General features: G+C 42.4%; 3 protein-coding genes across 5 annotated transcripts in view; 2 read left to right on the top strand and 1 right to left on the bottom strand.

Annotated features, from left to right (window-relative positions):
• Window positions 1-3,422, top strand: part of LOC133953584 (dual specificity testis-specific protein kinase 2-like) — a 14,820-nt gene extending 11,398 nt beyond the window's left edge. For all 3 annotated transcript variants that reach the window (XM_062387559.1, XM_062387560.1, XM_062387561.1), the window contains one exon: window positions 595-3,422. In XM_062387559.1, the coding sequence (XP_062243543.1) occupies window positions 595-1,802 (1,208 nt within the window). In that variant the 3' untranslated portion in view covers window positions 1,803-3,422. The remainder of the gene's footprint in view (window positions 1-594) is intronic.
• A 1,306-nt stretch (window positions 3,423-4,728) lies between these two features.
• ndufs8a (NADH:ubiquinone oxidoreductase core subunit S8a) lies at window positions 4,729-11,041 on the bottom strand. The gene is made up of 8 exons (XM_062387562.1): window positions 10,956-11,041; window positions 10,063-10,118; window positions 9,636-9,701; window positions 8,822-8,911; window positions 6,958-7,066; window positions 5,908-5,971; window positions 5,598-5,726; window positions 4,729-5,386 (listed from the first exon to the last, which is right to left on the bottom strand). The coding sequence occupies exons 2-8, from the start codon at window positions 10,103-10,105 to the stop codon at window positions 5,255-5,257; spliced, it is 633 nt and encodes a 210-aa protein (XP_062243546.1). The 5' UTR covers window positions 10,106-10,118; window positions 10,956-11,041; the 3' UTR covers window positions 4,729-5,254.
• A 1,337-nt stretch (window positions 11,042-12,378) lies between these two features.
• Window positions 12,379-21,781, top strand: si:dkey-9i23.8 (parapinopsin). The gene is made up of 8 exons (XM_062387234.1): window positions 12,379-12,718; window positions 14,716-14,855; window positions 14,976-15,039; window positions 15,226-15,351; window positions 15,725-15,863; window positions 16,864-17,028; window positions 21,358-21,442; window positions 21,572-21,781. Exons 1-8 carry the CDS (start codon window positions 12,379-12,381, stop codon window positions 21,779-21,781), a joined length of 1,269 nt encoding a protein of 422 aa, XP_062243218.1.
• Window positions 21,782-21,942: the final 161 nt, after the last annotated feature.

A 21,942-nucleotide genomic window follows, 5' to 3' on the forward strand; every position in this document is an offset into this window, starting at 1 on the left:
CCAGATTAGACTTAGAAAGTTTGCACGATAGTTAGAAAACAATCAGCAGTTAGCAAAGAGGAAAGAGAGAGAAAGACACTGTTGTGTGTGACAGAAAATGGTGAGTTTCATAAATACTTCTACTTAAAGTTTAGATTTAGAAATAACTGACATATCAGCTGATACTGTTTTAGTGGAGTAGTTGACTGCTTTGTCCATTTGCTAATAAGTAGTTGTACCTCACGGTGGACTGACACACAGATTAGGGTTGAATTGAGTCCACTAATCAGAATGTTGTGATTCCACACTGTATGGATGTGTGTGTGAATGGGACTCATAGTGTTGAAGTGCTTTGAGTGGTCATCAAGACTGGAAAAACCCTTAAACCACAGGGATTTTTAGCATTTCATTTGGCTAGTGTTGTAAATATGCACTGAATTAAAGATCCCCTCCAACCCTCTTTATCAGCAACTAAAACCACGCACTGAATACTCATAATATGTGACCACTACTTGCCAACCAACAAGCACTGATGGCAGCATATGTTATATTTATGTTTTAGCTGTTCTGTCCGGTCACATTTTTCATTTCTTTCTATCTCCTTCCTTTGCTCAGAGCCAGTGGCGGTAGATGTCAGCCCATACCGGTGCCGCAGCTCTCCTTCTCACCCCGGCGACCGTAGCCAGCAACGACTAGGCTTGGCAAGGAGCCAGTCAGACATGTTGCCCCCAGCTACCTTGACCCCTCCTCTCCTCGGGACTCCTGTGAGGATCAACCCCTTCTCCCTGAGGCAGGATCTGAATGGGGGGCGGTGTAAACTCTTGGACACACCCAGCAAGTCGGTTATTTCCCTGACCTTCACACTCCCAGCACTTTGTGACCCATGTGCCTCCCCACACCTCAGGGGGACACAGAGAATACGGGTGCCACACAGGAGGTGCCAGTCTCTCCCCTGTACCCCAGAACTTGGCCGGACTGTCGGCTTGACAAGAGATGCTGAGTGGAAGGAGGAAGAAGAAGTCGAAGACATCAGATTGGCAGCAAATATAGGAGGAGTGGTTGAGGACAACCAGAATAAAGAGACAGAGCTTTTGGAGAATGTGGATAAAACGTTGCAGGTAGAGTTCATAGATGTAAATGAGAAGAGAGAGTTATTGAAGGAGGAGGAGAGATTAGAACAGGACTCAGGTCTTCCTGTTGAAATAGAGATGTTGTCTTTGGAGCGGTTGGAGGAGGAGGAAGAAGAGGAGGAGAGTCTATGTCTAACAGAACCAATGGACTGTACCAAGTCTCCAGAGCCAGCCGAGGGAGTTCTGGACTCAACATCTGGAAGACCAAGGCCCAGCAACTCATCTTTACGTACCAATGGCTGGCAGCTTCCCATCTCCAATGGACCGCCCTCCTTGCCTCCGCTACCACAGTTAGACAACAACAATGGTTCTGGCCTTGTGATTGGCCAGCAGGTACAATGGGGAGGAGGGCGAGCTAATGGTTATAGAGGAGCCCAGGTCCTGCAGTCTGACCCCTCTGAGCAGGATGAAGTCATTTCCTGTCCGAAATGCTGTCTGGTGGGTCTGAGTTTTCCCTCAGTGTGCCTGCGTGGAACAGCGGCTTTGCCCACCCCCCGCCGAAGGGCTTCGTTACCACGGCAGCGGCCCTACCGGAACCTCAACGGTACCATTACTGGTGGCAGCCCTTTCTCGCCAACAACAGCGGCCACAGCAACCAAAGCTCTACTGTGTCGCAGCACAAATGGTTTAGTAGTGGCTGGTTCCTCTGTGCCATGTGAACCGGGCCTGTCCCTGCCAGAGGCCCAGACATAAGCCTGCTCAGAGGGGACTTTGTCTTGAATTTTTGACATGTGCCAGCACCAAGTGTTAGCAGAGAAACTAATACCGACCCCAGCCTCTCAGATGTTAATTCTGTGATTTTACAGCAAAAAAAAAAAAAGGGAAATCTATTGGTGACTACAGTTCCACTTCATGTGCTGAAGGATTAAACACAGCAAATCTGTGACAGTGAAGAATGAGGTGGTGTTAAGAGAGAGGAGACAACTTAGAAAGAACACAGCTGAAGCAGACAACAGGGCTCCGGCTACGGGAGCTTCGCTGTAAACTCAACACTGAGCGGTCAGGGTCCCCAGCACAGCAGAGCACTGTGGCTGGAAGGAGCCAAACAGAGCTGCCGCAGCTTGCAGCTCTGCTGAACCAAACCAAACTCAATCTGCACTGGGCTGTGGTTGACCTGGATTAATCGTGTGTGGCTGATTTACAAGTTCTAGTGTATCTCCAGTTTATTACAACTCTGTTCTTATTTTGGAATTTGTAGCAATCTTTAGAATGAACATTGCGCATAAGAACATTTTGCTCAACAGAGTAACACCATTAAAAAATATGGCAGATGGGGTTTTTTCAACCTAACTGAAGAGGAAAAATAAAAAGTAACTGTACTTGTTTCCACTGTAGTGTGAACTGTTGCTTTAGGAGAAAGTGGTTGTCTGTCCACTCGTGCTTCTTGCCCTGTCAGATTTCATGTATGGTACTTCATGGCGATGGTTGCGTTATTGGTATGGATGTTTGCTCAATTGACAAAAAATAAGACCTGAGTTTATTGTAACTAATCTAGTCAAGCTAATAAACAGGGATTTTCCTTTAATCTGTATAGTACTTTTTTACAGTGGTGTGTGATGGAAATTTTGTAATCCATTGTCCCTCCCTTTTATGGAGGAAGTAAAGTACAAATGAAAACTGCTTTTGTTTTGCATGGCAGCCCTGGCAGGGTGTCACTGCAGGCCCACTACTGATGGCAACTGTGCCACACTGGTAAACCCAGGTTCTGTACGGCATGAACAGAAAATGATGGATGTGAATGTGGTGCTCTGCCAGCACAGTGTAACTGCAGGTAGATGAACACAGCACTGTTTTTGATTCTATTAAGTAGATTAACATTAGCTACAAGGGGAATATTTCTAAAATGAATAAAGATTTACTTACCTTTATATTTATTTATTTACATTTGCACATTTTTGCACTTCAGTTAGGAGGGCGACTTTGCAGTAAGACACCAGGCTTTTACTAGATGGTGCTTTATTTAAATCTGTCTTACTGGTGTTTTATATGTGCTTCTGGCCCTACAAACGACACACTTTGCATTCTTTGACATCCAGTCAGCCTCACATGTATCTTGTGTGTGTAGATGTGCATTTTGATTTCACAGTTGTAATTTAAAGTGGCATGTGAAGCAGGTATGAATAATTATTGTACAGATCATTCCACACACTGTGTGTGTATGTGCTTTTGAGTGAAAGGTAGAATGATCACAGGATAATTTTTATCCCATCATGTTTAACCATGGTTCTCATTTCATTTCAATGTTTTGTTCCTTTATACATCTTGAATCCTGCGTGCAATAATCTGGTAATAAACAAATAAGGGTACGAGAAACTCAGTGTGTTTGATTTTTTTATTTACCAGGTTATTGATTGTTAGAATGTTGAGGATAGGTTTTCTTTAATTGAAAATTAAAAAAGTTTGGAGTTGAAATTACCAATATTTTATTTATTATAATTTAAAGTTAAGTTCCAACCAATCCGCAACACAAATTGTGGTCAGTTAAACTGTTATTAGGTAAAGATTGCAATACATGACTAAAGTAACTGCAGTGTGAAGTTATTGTAGTATTTATAATATTTTTCGCTGGTAATATAACCTTTGTTCTTGGTTCGACCCGTTCATCCATTTTGATGACGAATACACTCCTTCATCCACATTTTGGCCCTGTACCACAACATCTGACACGACAAACCACAAGATGCGTCAGACCAATGGGGAAATGCCGGAAGCCAGATTACCAGTCCAGACCTGGACCCAAATGTAGCAAAGGTGGTGCATTTCAAAACTATAACCTACTTACTAAACCTAAAAGCAGTGAATGAGGCATTCGTTTTAGAGATGTCTTCCTCCTGAAACCAGAGTGGAAGATGGTTCCACAAGAGAGGAGCCTAGTAGCTGAAGATTCTACCTCCTGTTCTACTCTGATCTATTGGGACATCATCTATGGTGTTATGAGCTCTTTGAAATATAAAGTGGGGGTTGGTGGTCAAGGACTTTGTATGTGAGGAGCAGGATCTTGAATTATATTCTGAATTCTATAGCGAGCCGATGCAGAGAAGCTAAAACTGGAGTAATAAGATCTCTCCTATTTCCTGTCAGCACTCGTGCTGCAGCATTTTGGACCAACTGGGGGCTTTTCACAGACCTAGTGTGACATCCTGATAATAGAGAATTACCATAAGGAATTTTGAGTCAATCTTCAACAAATTGCTTTCAAATAAGATTCAATCCAACTCATTTTACTAATAAATGCTGGAAAGATGGAATACTAGTGAATCCAATCCAACCATCACAAGGTGAAGTTCAAAATTAGAGAGAAACTTGTTAAACTACTCTGAAATGACATCTGGTCATGTCCACTTGTCATGTCACTGTAGCTACTTCAATACATTAGCATTTGCTACCTATTTGCAAAATAAGAAACAAACGTTTACAAAAGGTAAATAACCCCGTCTCTTGGGTAAAAGTCTTATTCTTGACTCATTCAACTACCACAACCTCTGTCTACCAAGCACACATCTGTGATTTCTTCAATCTTATCACACTGATGTAACTTCAAGTGTTCATGTTTTTTCTAAGTTTGGTTTTAATTAGTTATAAGATGTTAAAGGTTGAGCTGAGAGATTAAGAAAAATCCTTTATCGTTTCTCCCAGAATTTTATTAGAGTCAGGCTGGATACAGTATGAAGACCATAAAACTAATTACTGAGACCCGAGAGAATGACAATAATCCATGTATACTTATGAGGGACATTAGAATCAAACCAAGAATAAGTCTGCCATCAGTGTCACAGCATTTCTCAGTGTTTACGTCTGTTAGGCCAGTGGGACAATAAAGACAAAACCCCAGGGTCTGCAATGATGATCACACACACACACTGGTCCATGCTGCCACACTGACAGCCAGTGGGTACTTGCCATTCTATAATAAATATGTGATGCCGTGGAAAAAAAAGTCTAAAACATGTCAAATTATGATCATCATGTCAGAATGGGATGTTGGAAGCGAAGGATCCATCATCAAATACAAATACAACCCTGAAGCACATCCACTACAGCTGAGTCTGTCTTCTTACAATATGTACAGTATGGACGTACTGTGTGTGTTTGTGTGTTGGAGAGATTAAGTGGCATCTGTACACTGTGTAGGGTAACTCTGGTTACTATCGATAAAGGTAGTCTGCTTTTATGTTGGCGGCTATCTCTGCTTCCCACTTGTCTCCATTGTTGAGGAGCTTCTCCTTGTTGTAGAGCAGCTCTTCATGGGTTTCAGTGGAAAACTCAAAGTTAGGGCCCTGCACAAAACAGAAAGAGAGAAAGGTAAGAAAGAAGGCAACACCAGTAAACAGTCGTGAAAACCTGCAGCAATTCAAGACATCCTTCCAATGGGAACACAGAATCATCTGCACAGCCAGTGTTTTGTTATCTCAAGATCACTGACAGCATGTCTGAACAGGCTGAGGAGATAAGTTTGTATAGTGCTGTAACACAGGATAAAACACGCACCTCTACGATGGCGTCCACTGGACACGCCTCCTGACAAAAGCCACAATAGATGCATTTGGTCATGTCGATGTCGTAGCGAGTCGTCCTCCTGCTGCCGTCAGTGCGAGACTCAGCTTCGATTGTGATAGCCTGGACACACACGCACACACACAGTTACGGATAATTAGAGACTCTACAGTGCTCTATTGCTTCAAATGCCGGTATTTAGATTAATAATAAATGTCTATATTTATTCACAACGGACATAAAATGTAGGCAATGCTGCAATCAGGACACAACTAGTTGACTTTCTATTCAAGCGTGTTTGTACCTGGGCCGGGCAGATAGCTTCACACAGCTTGCAGGCGATGCAGCGCTCCTCTCCTGAAGGATACCTGGTGTAAGATCAGAACAAAGACTTTGTTAAACTTATCTGCACCTCAGAGATTCTCTAACAATAAAATGTCAGTTTAATCCAAATATAGGATTAAAGGTGCTCTACTACAGGAAGTGGTTAGTGATGCGGCTGCCACCAGTCAATATCAGTATATTTTACTTTGAATGGGCAGCAGCAGGTTTATACAAAGTCTGGACATCTTAGCAGAATCAGCAGTGAAAGGACAGGATACTTTGACATTTAGCAGGTAAATGAACACAACATATCATAAGTAAAATTTGAAAGTTAAACAGAATAATCTCAACATGATTATGAGGTGTAATTTATAAATTTAATTAGTTGAAAAAGTAATATAATAGCTGATATATACCTATTACTCTAACTTGTGTCTGTAAAATATGAGAAATATGTTAAGGGGATGATGAACACAGAAAGGTCTCCTACATCACTCGTACACACAACTCAACAACAAGTCTGTTTGTGCGAACTATCCTTGCATGAAGCCAAATGTCCTCGTTTTGGTGGATTAAGAAGAAGAAGCAGTGAATCAAATAGTGATGGTTTGGTTCTACTCCAAAATGTGTTGATTTGATATGTTGTCTGACCACATAAATACACAGCCACTGTTGAAGGGGGCTTAAGAAGCTGGTTCTCGTATAGAAATGGGAGCTGGGAAGTGATTCAAAGATTGAGAAAGATAACAGTCACTGCCGGAAGATATTCAGAGTGTTAGCTTCAGCTGTTCACATGAAAAGTGGCACAGACTGTGAACAATCTCTAATCAATTAGATGTGTTGTGAAATTGTGAGTCCATTCATAAAATGATATTACTGTTAAAAACAAGTAACCCTGTGTGATCAGTTGCTCCTATTGTTTGTGTTTGTAAGTTTTTACTCCATTTGATTTACAACTAAATGTATTCCATTGATAAAGTCAGTCAGACTACACACGCTACACTAGCTGGCTGTTTGGCGTCACTCTCACCTGCGCAGTGCGTGCTCTCCTCTGAAGCGAGGCGACAGAGGACCCTTCTCAAACGGGTAGTTGATGGTGGCAGGCTCTCTGAACAGGTAGCTCATCGTCATGCCGAGACCTGACAACACAACACAACCATTTAGGCCAAATTAAAGACAGCTGATGGATGCAGCAGCCCGGCTATTTCTACAGGTTTTGTACCCTAGATGAGACACAGGTACAGGAGCAGGGACAGATTTTTTTATTACTTTAAATGTGAAATAATTTAGCTTCAATCAACATCTGTTCTGTATCATGTAACACTAGTCCCTGTCAAAACCTAACCTGGTTATAAATATCCCAGTAAGAGTTATCAGGTAACGATAGTCTCTGCAGCATGTGTCTCTGACTCCTCTATATCGCAGACAGTGATGAAGCAGCTGTTATCAACATAATACTCGATCACATATGCGATGGAGTATGCGACAGAATCGCTCGCCTTTCAATTTAATGTGGTGTCACGTGTTTCTGAACTGCATTGTGGTTCTGTAGAGAAAAGTTAAACTTCTCAAGCAGCAGCACAGGCACCAGCCAATCAAATCACCTGTATTGCATTGGTAAAATCACATTTTACAAATACAGGTCCTGACTGACTTCATACGTTAAAATGTACGAGATGATAATTATTGTAGTGTTGAATTACCCTGTTCCCTATGACAAGATGTTATTTGCTTTCAGCAACACAAACAGGAGAAACCTGAAGACAGAACATGTTTTATCATACAATATCTAAACTCTTCCGTCTCCGTCATGCTACATCTTAGCTGTGTTTTAATGAAAAGAGCCGACACACATAACAATGTCCTCGTGACATAACAAAACGCGATTTTCTAATCGCGGCGTGCGCGATTAAAATGTGCGAAAGAGAGTATGGCACTGGGCTGCTGTCCTCACCCGCAGCAGGAGTGCCGCGGGACCACAAAACTCCTCTGATCCAGAAGATAGCGAAGCAAGCCTGCATCATCTACAGGGTTCTAAAGTCTTCGGCCGACGTGGCGGACTCACAGAGCGAGCTCATGCCGCTGCGGCGGACCGGAAAATCACTCCGCGGAAAAGCAAGCCGTGCTCCGGGGCGGCGGGGCTCCAGAGCCCCCCGGTCACATACATGCACATCTGCGAGACGGAGGTGTTCAGCATGGGGGGGTTTCTGCTGAGGCCCGGCGCCTCCGTACCGCTGCACGACCACCCGGACATGAACGGGAATCTACGGAGCTGCTGATCCGCAAGCTGCCCTTCCAGCGCATCCAGCTGGCCCGCCGCATCCGCGGACACAGAGCTTAAACTGCTTCTGCTCCACTGACTATAACAACGCCGCTTTCCAACACTTAGAAAATTAATTCAATGTGGAAGTAATCCAAGTATTCAGAATACGTTACATAAATTGGTTGGGCATGTATTCTGTAACTGAATACGTTTTCAAAGTATCCTTCCCAACACTGGAAATGTTACTGACTTGGGAGCAGTAAGACACCTACAATAAAAAAAAAAAGTGCAATCCTTGTGTTTATACTTACTTTGATTAAATTACTTAAATGCACACTGATTTGTCTTGTTGCTGTAATGAGCAGTTAAATAAAAATGTGGGAAAGAATATTGTACAGTAAATGTATCTAATATTGTGTTGGTCATATTTAAATCATCCATTATGTTTTTTTTGGGAGGAAAAAATCGCATATTAAATCACAATCGCAATTTTGGGGGAACAAAATTGCAATTAGATTATTTCCCCAAATCGTTCAGCCCTAGTGTCCAAGTCCCTCTGTGACTGAGGACTTTAAAACAGCAATTCTAACAAATGTTTGCATCCCATTTGTATGCGAGTGTGTCATCTGACCTCTGAACAGCTCTGTCCACAGCAGCGTCTGAGCAGCTCGGTCTGTAATGGACTTCATGTCTGTAGGAATCTCCTGGGCGTTCACATACTCTGCACACACAATCAAGTGAAGGTGGTGGTGTTCAGATACTACACATACACATTTAAGAAATATCAAAACATTTACATTGATTGCAAAAGTTACATCGCTTTCATAAATATGTATTCGCTCTTTTTCACTTGTTCAGGGTCCACAGAGGTCTTGTGTGGTTGTGCAACTCGTGGGTCTAATTTAGAAGAGTACAAAATAACCCACACATAACCATAACCCTTTGAAGCTGCTCCACCTTCTTTTGATTAAGTTCCAAAACCACAGTCTTCCTGCTTGACATGTTTTTACCACCATCTTCAGCAGTCGGTTTTGTAATGATATAATATAAATGCCACATGTTCCCTGTTGACATGATAGGTCCAACACAGTTGTGCTGCTCATGAATATGACCTCACCAAGACAGAGAGGGAAAGAGGCATAGATTCATTTGTTTGGTTATTTATAGGAATTACTCTAAAATGTGATGATATTCATAATCATTCTGGGCCATGTTTACCGTATTAGTTTTCCATCATACTGAAATAACTGGATGGTATGATAATGAACACTGTTTGAACTTGTACTAGAATTGTCTAAAATTTGAGAAACTCAACTGAAACCCTCTAACCTGGTAGAAAGTGAAAGTAGCTTTGTGATAGCAGAATACCAGATACCAAAGAGCCTTTCAGAAGGAGATACATCGATGAACACAATGAGTTGCGTGTGTGTCACAGTGCTACTTACTGAATCCTGCCCTTTGTGCAGAAACACTGAAGGGCCTCACAAGACTCTGGCTGGCCACAAAAGTGCCTGAAAGTAAAAAATAAAGTGTATCAACATTAAGACCATTATGGTAGAAACATTCATTCGATATTGCTGTAACACATAGTATACAACACTTCACTATACATCTAATATACTGCATAGGAATATGATCTGAGCTTAATGATTAAAAACTAATATGATTTGTTTTTGACCATCTGTTGACGATACAAAAGTACTGACTTTTGATCAGAATAACTGGAAAAAATTATATGAAATATAATTGTGATTCATTTATTGCTTGTTTTATGTTTTTAAAAGTCACAGATGAGATTACTATCTTTGATTTGTTTGTACTCAAATGTCTCAAACTTTTCTTACTGTAAGCAAATAAGCTGAGAAACCTTACCTGGCCTCGACACACTGTAAAGTAAGCGCAGTGTTGCAGCCATGACGTCTTTGCAGCTGAAACCAGACACACGAGAACAAAGAGGAACCATTCAGTGACAGCATCAACGTATTGTTATTATCTTTTATATTTATTATTTGAAGAAGAAATGAACCATGCATATCAAATTAAATAAATCCTCACTGATCCCTGTTGTCTGTCAAAATCAAATTATGACGTAGGAACGTGTCAACCTTTGATTCTACTGTTATTAGTTGTCCACCCTGTTTATATATGTTATATATGTGTGTGTTATATACTCTATACATACATAGCCACCTACACATAATACGTAATAACAAACCCCCTGTGTGTGTAGCGTCTCTCTGCAAGTAAACACAGCCACTGAATAACACCGTGAATGAAAAACATGGAGGGTGAGAATGTTACAGTTTCTGAGCTTCTAACATCAACCTCGTTGTAACAGTCACATGCTGAGACCCAGGAGAGAAACTCTTATGGAACTGTCCACCTTAGCTAACCCCGAGTTGAAGACTCCCAGCGCTGCCTCAGTGGAATGACATTGATACACAACACCGTGTTACAAGACACAAACACACAGAGCACTCCTGTAACCACTGGAAACCAGCACACACGTACCACACAACCGGCGACTCTGTGTTTACTGGGTCAAGTGTTAAGGTTTGCTGCTAAGCTAAGCTAGCACTGACTAGCAGCCGGGTTAATTCACACACTGTCAAGGACTTTTACATAAAGGTCGCTTGAGGTGAATTGTAGGTAACTGTAAACACTACGAGGTCAGATACGAACGATACAGCATTGAGTATTAACTGAGATGTGAAGGAAAGGTGCAACAAAAGAGATTTAAAACATTACAATTGGTTTGAACTCACCGAAATGTCGCTATTTGGCCTTCTTAACCAGAACAGCGGACGATTTGAGGGACGGACCGTGCGTGAACAGGAAGTGACAAAACGTGTTACGTCAATGGACGGTCGAGCCGAGCGACGAGCCTTTTTATGATTGCCTGTTTTTGATTTGATTTCTAAAATCAACCTACAATTATACAGATTTTATTAATACATATAAACGTGTTGTATAATGTTTAGTACATCCATGGTGTGTGTGTGTGTGTGTGTGTGTGTGTGTGTGTGTGTGTGTGTGTGAGATTCCTTTTAATTAACACAACAATACCTGTATGTAATGCATCCTTATTGACAAACAACAAACGAAAACCAATTAAAATTGTTCAGGTTTAGATCAGTGCTACAGTCACCACATCAAAACAACAAAAAAACGTACCTTCGATATGAATACACATATCAACCCGTTAAATGTGTGTCTACATTGTATTGAACAAGCTGTTAGTTTTCAGAGCCGTCTTATTTTTGACACTGATCACAGTGCCATATTGAACCCTTTCTTGAAAACATGCTCAGGACTTGGATGGAGTCAATCTATCTATTTATAGTTTTGCACAAAAAACAACAACAAATAAAAAAGGGTTTGACTTAACTGGATTGTTTGCTCAGTAATTCTAAAGGGAATCATTTTACCGTAATCCTAAAACAAATGCTATCATAAATTTGCCATATATTTACCCAAAGTTCTCCCTGCTGACAGAGTTACATATTAAGATATTTCTGAAGAATCAATTTCAGAAATTATCCTTCATAATATTCGTTTCTCCAATGAATGTAGGTAAAGGGTTGGGTTTATTAATTATTCATTTATTGAGAAACATTTGACCAGGTGGTCATTGTAAGGCTTCCCAGTCAAAGTGGTACAAGTTTATTAAAATAGAACTGATAGTAAGGGCATTTTAGCAGATATTTGACCAATCTGGGAACTAAATCCTTACCAAGAAATATCTTCACAATTGTGTTTAGGAAGGTGTGTAATATCACGTCTTAAAATGTTGAAATTCAACTCCTGTGGGAAACCTCCTAAAAAATCGCTCAAAGTTGGGATACCTGTAACCGATTTTTGAAAAATCGAAAATGTTAAATTTGGCTTTAAGTAACTTGTGAGGGGTCAAACTAGGAGTTTTTCATGATTCTGAGTTGATTGCAAGCATTAGTTTTTCACCAAAACCACTCTTTAGTGCAAAAACAACCACCCCCACTTTTCCTGATCCTGAAGCGATAGAACTTTGAGGAGATCAACCCATTTGACCAAGATTGAGATAAGGAGTTGCTTGTGTCTTTCTCAACATAATTCACAAGCACAAGAGATGACCCAGTTAATGCAGAGAGAGCAGCTGAAGTAGGGAGGGAGATGCAGATAAAGCTGGATGGACCGTCAGCCACATCGACCATGGAGGTGAAGTTGAAGGTACAAGCCCTGTCATCACTCAGAAAGATTCCCAAGGTCAATGAAAAGAAGATTCACCTTGACTCACTCAAGTTGTTCAACCGACTGATCATTTTGGCCCAACGGGCTATGACAGTTGAGACAAGCTTACAGTATAAGCTGGCTTCCTTCCTATTGTCCCTGTTCAGCAACAAAAATCAGAAAATGAACAAGGAAAACAAGGTAGGCTTTTCCAAGACTAGCCTGAAGGATTTAACTGATCCACTTGACCTCACTAACAAACCCTCCTCCACTCTGGTGGTTGATGGTGGATGGCTTCTCTACATGGTGAAGTGGGAACAAGGTCAGAGTTGGCAGGATATTGCCAACAGTTACCTGAGATACTTGCAGGGTCTTGGCTGTCGCTCTCAGAAGATCATTGTGGTCTTTGATGGCTATAGCAGATCGCCAAAAGACAAAGACGCTACCTGCTCTTTTGTCATGCCTTAACTGGTTGTGATACGGTTTCTGCAACCGCTGGCCATGGGAAAACAGTTCTATTTGACAGGTTATGTGCATATATACAAACCCGGGACTGGATCCTTCTTAAGAGCATGTCTTTGGACCCTAGTGACTACGGGTGGACATTAGGTGTTAAGGGATATGAGCCAGTTCCAACACTAGACCCCATGGCTCCTGAGAAGCTTCTTCAGTTCACAGTCTGCAATTGCAATGGAGATTGCAGCGACCGCCGGTGCAGCTGCAAAAAGAATGGTGTCAAGTGTATCTCGGCATGTGGAGTTTGCAAAGGCATAACGTGCAAGAATTGTGTTCATGATGATGTTCAGTTCGGAGAAGACTCAGACAGTGACACATGAGGTGTGTGGTTGAGTGGATCAGTATTATGCAAGATACTGAAATAAACAAATAACGCTACTTTTCAAATTCAAATGTCGGTTTTTCCACTAAGGAGCAGTTTTGGTGAAAAAATAATGCTGCCCTGACAATTATTACCTTTCCATGAGGTTATTGCTTTAGACAAATAGAAAAAAGATAGAATTTTTCATGGTTTTAACTGGGTTATTTTTTATTTTTTATTAGTTTTGGGGAGGCGGGGGGGTTTGGAACCCTTTATTCGTGAATAATGGCTGAAAATGCAGTGAGTGGGAAAAGTGGGGGTGGCTGTTTTTGCACTAAAGAGTGGTTTTGGTGAAAACGAATGCTTGCAATCAACTCAGAATCATGAAAAACTCCTAGTTTGACCCCTCACAAGTTACTTAAAGCCAAATTTAACATTTTCGATTTTTCAAAAATCGGTTACAGGTACCCCAACTTTGAGCGATTTTTTAGGAGGTTTCCCACAGGAGTTGAATTTCAACATTTTAAGACATGATATTACACACCTTCCTAAACACAATTGTGAAGAAATTTCTTGGTAAGGATTTAGTTCCCAGATTTTCATATGTTGCCCTCACTATGACAGAAAAATAACTTTTTGAACTTGATTTGTTAGAGGGGCTTATTTTTCCAGTTGTAGTTCAGTCATCATATGGTGGAAGTGGTTGAATAGTAGAAGCTAAAATACAGGCACACACACACAGTGTGCGTCAGGGCCGTTGGAGTTAAGGTTAATGGAGCATGTGTTTTTTAATTGAAAATGATTTGATGACACTTCCCTCTGAGCTCTCCACTACAGACACCTGGCACCTTCACACAGTTTGAGGCTGTGGACTGTCACCTCACCATACAAGTAAGTGTAACACCATCCATTACTATACAGTTGTGTGTTTGCTTTATATTTGTCTACTGTTTAACTGACAGCATTTTAAACCGTATAGATGTATTTTTTCACACTATTTCATCTTTTGTTGTTCCCCTGGTGGTTTTGGAAGACACTTGAAGTACTAATTTTTGTCCAAACTTTCCATTTCCAAATGTGTTATTGTCAGTTATACTTTTTTGAGTACTTAGATCTAATTGTTTTCTATTTTTACTCTTGTTTCGTATGACAGTATGAGAATGGAAGGCATTAAATGTGATGTCTGTCTAAATAAAATGAAACAAGAATAAAGCCCCCTGGCTTTATTATTAAACATCCAAAAATATACAGTTAAAGATTAGAAATGTATTAGAACTATAAGAGTTACTTTACACCTCCTAAAAGTGACTATTAATCATTCTATTTAAAATGTATTTATACTTATTATCATCTATGTGCGAACAGTTCCCTATTTCTATTCATGGCATCAAAGACCATAAGGAGCATCTTGTTAAACCCTCAGTCAACATGTACAGCTCCAAGGTTTACGCAGAGTTCCTTGATCGTAAACTCTGCTCTGATCTGTATGTTCTGTCTCTCAGTGGCTGAAAGGTTGAATGGGACTCTGTTCATGGAATATCTGTGGCCAGAGGAAGAGAAATGGCTGCTGGTGGCCTTGCTGGGACTGGAGATGGTCATGGGAATTGTGGGAAACTGTCTTGTTCTGCTTGTTAAAGTCATGGTAAGGCTGTTTATTAATGTTAGTTAAAAGACCATAGAGAACGAACAACCTGAAGGTTTTGGTGTTGGGTGATCACCCATGTTAGTGTGAACTCATTCATTCTAACTTTTTCATTTTCAGTGCAAGGGTCAGTTCTGCTGCCGTTATTGGCTTCCTTTCATCAGTCTCACTTTGTCAGATTTAGGTACAACTCACACTGACACCAACACACGTGTGGTACAGGAATATACAGTATGTTGTCACTTTCTTCCTTGGTGTGTCTCACTATACCTCGTTACTTCAACTGATGCTAGTATTGTAGCAGATTAATCACAGGGATTTACATCTCAGGAAGTTGAAATTTCTGATAGTGAATTACTGTGTTGTGAAGGCTGCTCCCTTCTCATCATCTCCGGCTCGCTGCTGGCCATGCTGACAGGGGGTCAGAGTTCTCCATGGTGCGAGGTCGTCAGCCTGCTGAAGTTTGCCTTCATCAGCTCTTCCATAGGGAGCCTAGGTACCACAAAGCTCTACTTTCACACTCATAGAGACCACTTGATCATGTTCTATTATCCATTCTGTGGAAGTCAAAGGGACTGTTTGGATTTTTTAATTCAGATGTTAAACATATCTGTTAATGCAAGGCCAAAAATAAACTATGCAATTAAAAGAAAAAGTATATTCACTGACAAAGACTGAACCAATTAAGATGGGATTGAGAATAATTTATTTCAGGAGAATAAAGCAGCAGAAAATTTAAATATATGATTAAGTTTAGGTATCTACAATATATACTTGATGTAGCAGTGAAGTAGGAGCTACAACAGTTGACAACAGTCCCTTGTTTGCTTTGAAGCAGTCGCTGTAAGTTTTTTTATTCCCATTTCTAGCTATCCTCTGTGTGCACCGGCTGATCGGCAGGGCCTCCACAAGAAGGGCTCTCTTTGTTGTCATGGTGGTAGCATGCTCAGCTTCTTGGGTGACCGGGCTGGTGTTTGGGAGCATCCCTGTCATCTATGCCTGGATCAAGTATGTGGTTTGCTGGTTTCTCATAGTGCTCAAAACATTTGTCAGGATCATTATAAAAGTACTTCATTGATGTGAGATGAAACAGTGGTTCATTCAGCAGGTGGTGTCTGAAGTGACAGCAGAGAAGAAAATTCTACAAGGTTTAAGTAAAAGACTCTAAATTAATAGGTTGTCAGACTTTCTTTATCAAAAAGGAATGTTTTAAGTTTAACCTTAAAGAAGAGATGGTGTCAGCCTCCCGAAACCAGCCCGGTAGCTTGTTCCACAGATAGTGAAGGGCAGAGGAATGATTACATTATCATGTTTGAGATATAGCAGATAATGTTTATACATGTTTCCTCCGTCACTCCCACCATCCCTTTACCTCTGCTCTTCTGTGTTTGGGTAATCCAGCTTTCCTTCTTTCACAAATACAGACCCAGGGCTTTTTATTTAAAACAGCTATTAGTAGATTATGATAACAACTAGATTGCTTAGATATATTATATACAAAGACACATACACCAACATTAATGGCAAAACCTCAATCATAACAATTGTCCTTGCTAATCCCTTCATCTCTGTCAGACCTTTTCTTTTACATGAGTACTTCTAACATTGATACACCTCCCAAATTATGTTTGACATAGTCTTTTCTAGGAACAGGGGATGTTACACCTTGAGAAACCCTATATGCATATAGGCTAAACAAATAAAATTCTATTTAATAATCAATTGATTGATTGCCTCCATCACATCTTCATTTGCAAACCCTCCGGTATGAGAAACCCTGTTGCTCTGCACTGATCATGAAGACATCAGTGCCAGTGTGAGGTCACACTGATATTAGATCATGTAACTTCCAGCCAGAGAATTGAGGATATCGGTTAGTTTAAGATTCAGAAGATTCACTCAGGTTTGCGTTTAATGTCAGATACCATTCTGTCTAATACTACCTTCTCTAATAACACCTCCTACATTCTGATGTGTTCATCTCCACCATGTCTTCTTTCTCCTACAGGTATGATGGTGCAGAGATGCTGTGTGCCGTTTTCTGGGAGAGCAGCTACTCAGACATGTTGGTCTACATTCTCTGTGCTTTCTCCGTCTGTATCTTCCTCCCCTTCCTCCTCATCGTGTTCTGCTCCCTGCTGAGTGCCATCGGCTGCGGCTCCAACTCAAACAGGTGACCCAACGGACTTAAGGTCGTTTCCAGTGACACAAGCTGGAAACTTGACTGTTCTTTGAAAATTTTCTGGCCAGTATGCATTTTTTTTTATGGTCTGTGTTTATATTTTTAGAAACTGTTTAGTTTTTTGGGGTCCTTGTGAGCTAAGGAGGACCATACATGACTTAAGTATGAATAAATAAATACAGAAATGTATAAATAAATACAGAAATAAATAAATAATAAAAAAGAAAATTTATTAATTAATACAGAAATAAATAAATGAATACTTTAATAACAACAGAATTAAATAAATAAATGTCTTCAATATATTTGCACATTTATTTATTTATTCCCTGATTTATTTTTCGATTTCAGTGTCCTTATGCTAATGAGAAAGGCGGGCCCTCACCAGACATGATGCTCACAGTCAGGACTACTGACACCTAAATCATCCCAATAATAAATAACCTTAACTAACCCTCTGAACTTGAACTAGTTCATTTTAAGTGTTAACTGGCTCAATGCTGCAAACAGCTACTGGACACCAGTCAGCATTGAGAGGCAGAAGTAGTAGGGCTGGATCATTACACTCCTGTGACCAATCATGCATGAGCCTGCGGTTAGGCCCGCCTTTTCTCATAAGCATAAGGCGACTGAAATCGAAAAATAAATCAGGGAATAAATAAATAAATGTGCAAATATATTTAGGACATTTATTTAGACATTTCTGTTGTTATTAAAGTATTTATTTATTTCTGTATTAATTTATTTATTTCCTTTTTATTTATTTATTTCTGTACTTATTTATACATTTATTTATTTATACTTAAGTCATGTATGGTCCTCCATAGTGGGCAGCAGTCATTTATGGTCATCTTGTGCCCTTTTTGGCCATTCTAAGTCGTTTTGTGGTTAATTACATTCCCTATGTCAGGGGTAGGCAACCTTTACTATCGAAAGAGCCATTTTGACCCCTCTTCCCTCCAATTAAATCTGTCTGGAGCCGCAAACCATATTTTATAACACAGGTTATAAAGTTATATATATAGTTATTCAATATATATATATAAACTATAGTTTGTTCCATTTATTAAATTATAGAACGAAAATAAAAAATACTGTTGACATTAAACTGCTATTTTTACCTGTTACAAAAAAGGAAAACACCAAACTCTTATGAAGAGGAGAACATAATAAAAGTGTAGACCTCCTTTGAAATAAAGGAAACACAGAACTATGCTTTTTTTGCTCATCTCCAGCTTGATACTTTACAGCAAATGCTGTGTGCTTGCTCTGGAAATGTCTTTAAACATTACATTTTTTGCGTGTTTGCTAATTCCTCGCCACATATCAAGCATACAGGTAAACCTGCACTTTGGCAGTGAAAGCAAATTAATCTTTCCACGCAGAATCAAACTCTCTATTTACCTCCCAGACTTGTCTTTTTTGGGCATTTGTCCCTGGTTAATTTACCTCTGCGCCTCCGGCCCTGCGCCCCCGGCCCTGCGCCCCCGGCTCTGCGCCCCCGGCTCTGCGCCCAATTTCTATTATAATGCTAAATGATAATGCATAATGGTGCCGCAGGATGATGTGCGCCGCAGGTTATGTGCGCTGCAGGATGAGGTGCACTGCAGGATGATGTGCGCCGCCAGATGATGTGCGCCACAGGATGATGTGCGCCGCAAGATGATGTGCGCAGCAAGATGATGTGTGCGGCACCATGATTTGCGCTGCAGGATGAAGTGCGCAGCAGGATGATGTGCGCAGCAGGACGATGTGCGCCGCAGGATGAAGTGCGCCAGGATGATGTGCGCGGCAGGATAATGTGAGCCTCAAGATGACATGCGCCGCAGGATGATGTGCACTGCACAGTAATTCGCACCGCAGGATGATGTGCGCCGCAGGATGATGTGCTCTGCAGAAGGATGTGCGCCGATGTGCACCCCAGGATGATGCGCACCTGCAGCGCACATAGACGCACATCGTCCTGCGGTGCACATCATCCTGCAGCACATATCATCATCACCGCAAATCATGTGCAGCGCACATCATCCTGTGGCACATATCATCATCATCGCACATAGTCCTGCAGCGCACATCGGTGCACATCATTGTGCGGCACACATCATCTTGCGGCACATATCATCATCACCGCACATCATCCTGTGGCGCACATCATCCTGTGGCGCACATCATCCTGCTGCGCACATCATCCTGCGGCACACATCATCCTGCAGCACACATCATCTGGCAGCACATCATCCTGCGGCGCATATCATCATCACCTCACATCATTGTGCGGCGCACATCTTCCTGCAGCGCATATCATCATGACCGCTCATCATCCTGCGGCTCACAACATCCTGCAGCGCACATCATCTTGAGGTGCACATCTTCCTGTGGCACACTTCATCCTTCAGGGCACATCATCGTGCGATGCACTTCATCCTGGGGCGCACATTGTCCTGCGGTGCGCACATCGTCCTGCAGCGCACATCATCCTGCGACGCACATCATCCTGCAGCGCACATCATCCTGTGGCGCACATCATTCTGCAGCGCACATCATCGTGTGGTGCACATCATCCTGCTGCGCACATCATCCTGCGGCGCACTTCCTCTTGCTGCGCACATCATCCTGCAGCGCACTTCATCCTGCTGCGCACAACATCCTGCAGCGCACATCATCCTGCTGCACATCATCCTGGGGCGCACATTGGCCCACATCGTCCTACTGCGCACATCATCATGCAGTGCACATCGTCCTGTGGCACACATCTCCTGCGGCGCACCTCATCCTGCTGCGCACATCATCCTGCTGCACACATCATCCTGCAGCACACTTCATCCTGCTGCGCACATCATCCTGTGGCGCACATCATCCTGCAGCGCACATCATCCTGGGGTGCACATTCGGCCCCCGTCCTGCAGCGTACATCATCGTGCAGCACACATCGTCCTGTGGCCCACTTCATCCTGCAGCGCATATCATCCTGGGGCGCACATCGGCCCACATAGTCCTGCAGCGCACATCATCACTTCATCCTGAAGCGCACATCATCATGCAGCGCACATCAACCTGCCTTGCACATCATCCTGCCTTGCACATCATCCTGCAGCGCACATCATCCTGCAGCGAACTTCATCCTGTGGCGCACATCATCACCTCACATCATCGTGTGGCTCACATCTACCTGCGGCACATATCATCATCACCTATGCAGTGCAAATCATCCTGCGGAGGCCCACATCATCCTGCGGAGGCGCACATCATCCTGCGGAGGCGCACATCATCCTGCAGCGCAAATCATCCCGGGGCGCACATCTGCGCACATCGTCCTGCGCCGCACATCTTCCTGCAGCGCACATCATCCTGCACTTCATCCTGTGACGGGGCGCTCGGAGGGGGTCTCCCCTGGGGCGCATTTCCATGTAGAACCGCGACTGGGTGGAGGTGTGCCCCGGCTCTGTGCCCCGGCTCTGCGCCACGCCAAATTTCTACTATGAATGGTCAATGTTAAATTATTAAGCCGACCGATTGGTTTCCACCAACAGACACCGACAGACACTGACATCGAGGTGTTTGTTAGTGAGGTGGAGGTGGAGGTGCGTCCCGGCTCTGCGCCCCTGCTCTGCGCCCCGGCTCTGCATCCCGGCTCTGTCCCAGCTCTGCTCTGCACCCCGGCTCTGCTCTGGGGCGCAGAGCAGAGTAGAGTTTTTCGCGGCGCTTCTACCTACGGTGCGTCCGGGGGTTAGAGGATGATGGTGTGACGTTACTGTATTGTTTTACATTGCATGTGTAACGTCATGATAAATCAGTCTCTTGTGCCGCCCTCTCGGCATTTTGCACCCTAGGCAACCGCCTATGTCGCCTGTACCAGGAGCCGCCCCTGGCCTGATACGACGATGACTTAAAAAATGACGTTCACTCACGTTCATCATATGAAAACTGATTTGTTTAGTTCACCGTTCGCGGCAAAAATATATGCTCAACATGCACAACACTGTACAGGGAGCCACTGCAGAGGGGCTGAAGAGCCACATGCAGCTCCGGAGCCGCAAGTTGCTGACCCATGCCCTATGTTGTCAGTTTGTGTCTCTAGACTGAGCTTTATGACTTCAAATAGTCAATAGTAATTGTGGCTTGGTGGGGTTACGCTCTGTATGCATGTTTGTTAATACCATTCATATGTTATGTGAAGACACTTTATAATGTTATGCTATTATAGGCCGACTGTGTGTGTGTTTGTGTGTGTGCATGTAAGTGTGTGTGCACGTGTGAGTGTGTGTGTGTGTGTGTGTGTGAGTGTGTGAGTAAAGCCATCTTGTCTCCTCTGTCTCTCAGTGATGATGAAGCAGACCTGTCTGCAGTCACTCCACTGCTGGTGGCCTCCTACGTGCTCTGCTACACTCCCTTTGTTGTGTCTGAGGTGACAATTACACTCACTCATGGTGAAACGTGTCCGGAGCTGCTGTATCTGCATGTGCACATGTGGTAAAGCCACAGACTGAACACTCCTCCACTCATTGTTCTCTTTTTCTTTCCATTGACCAATCAGCTGATCCTGTTGGGTAGACTGGACCTGTCTGCGGCACCCGATTGGTTAAGGACATTGTCATCAGTGATGTCTTACCTGGACTGTGGTCTGAACCCTCTGATCTACTGCTCCCACCAGGACTTCAGGGAGGCGGGCCTGGCCCTGTTGTGGACCAAAAGAAAACCCCTGTCAGAGCCTGTGCTCACTGCCATCACTAAACATGAGCTGTAAACATGAGCTATAAACATGAGCTGTAATCAGGGGTTATTATATTTCAAGAGGAGAACCCAACAAGGACATTTCTTTAAAAACGTGCATGTTATCCTTATGATATATCATAGTATCTATTCTTTTATCACTGTTTAACGTTTTAAAAGTTAAGAAAAATGTAT

Source organism: Platichthys flesus, chromosome 5, assembly GCF_949316205.1.
Source record: "Platichthys flesus chromosome 5, fPlaFle2.1, whole genome shotgun sequence".
Classification (NCBI taxonomy): Eukaryota; Metazoa; Chordata; class Actinopteri; order Pleuronectiformes; family Pleuronectidae; genus Platichthys; species Platichthys flesus.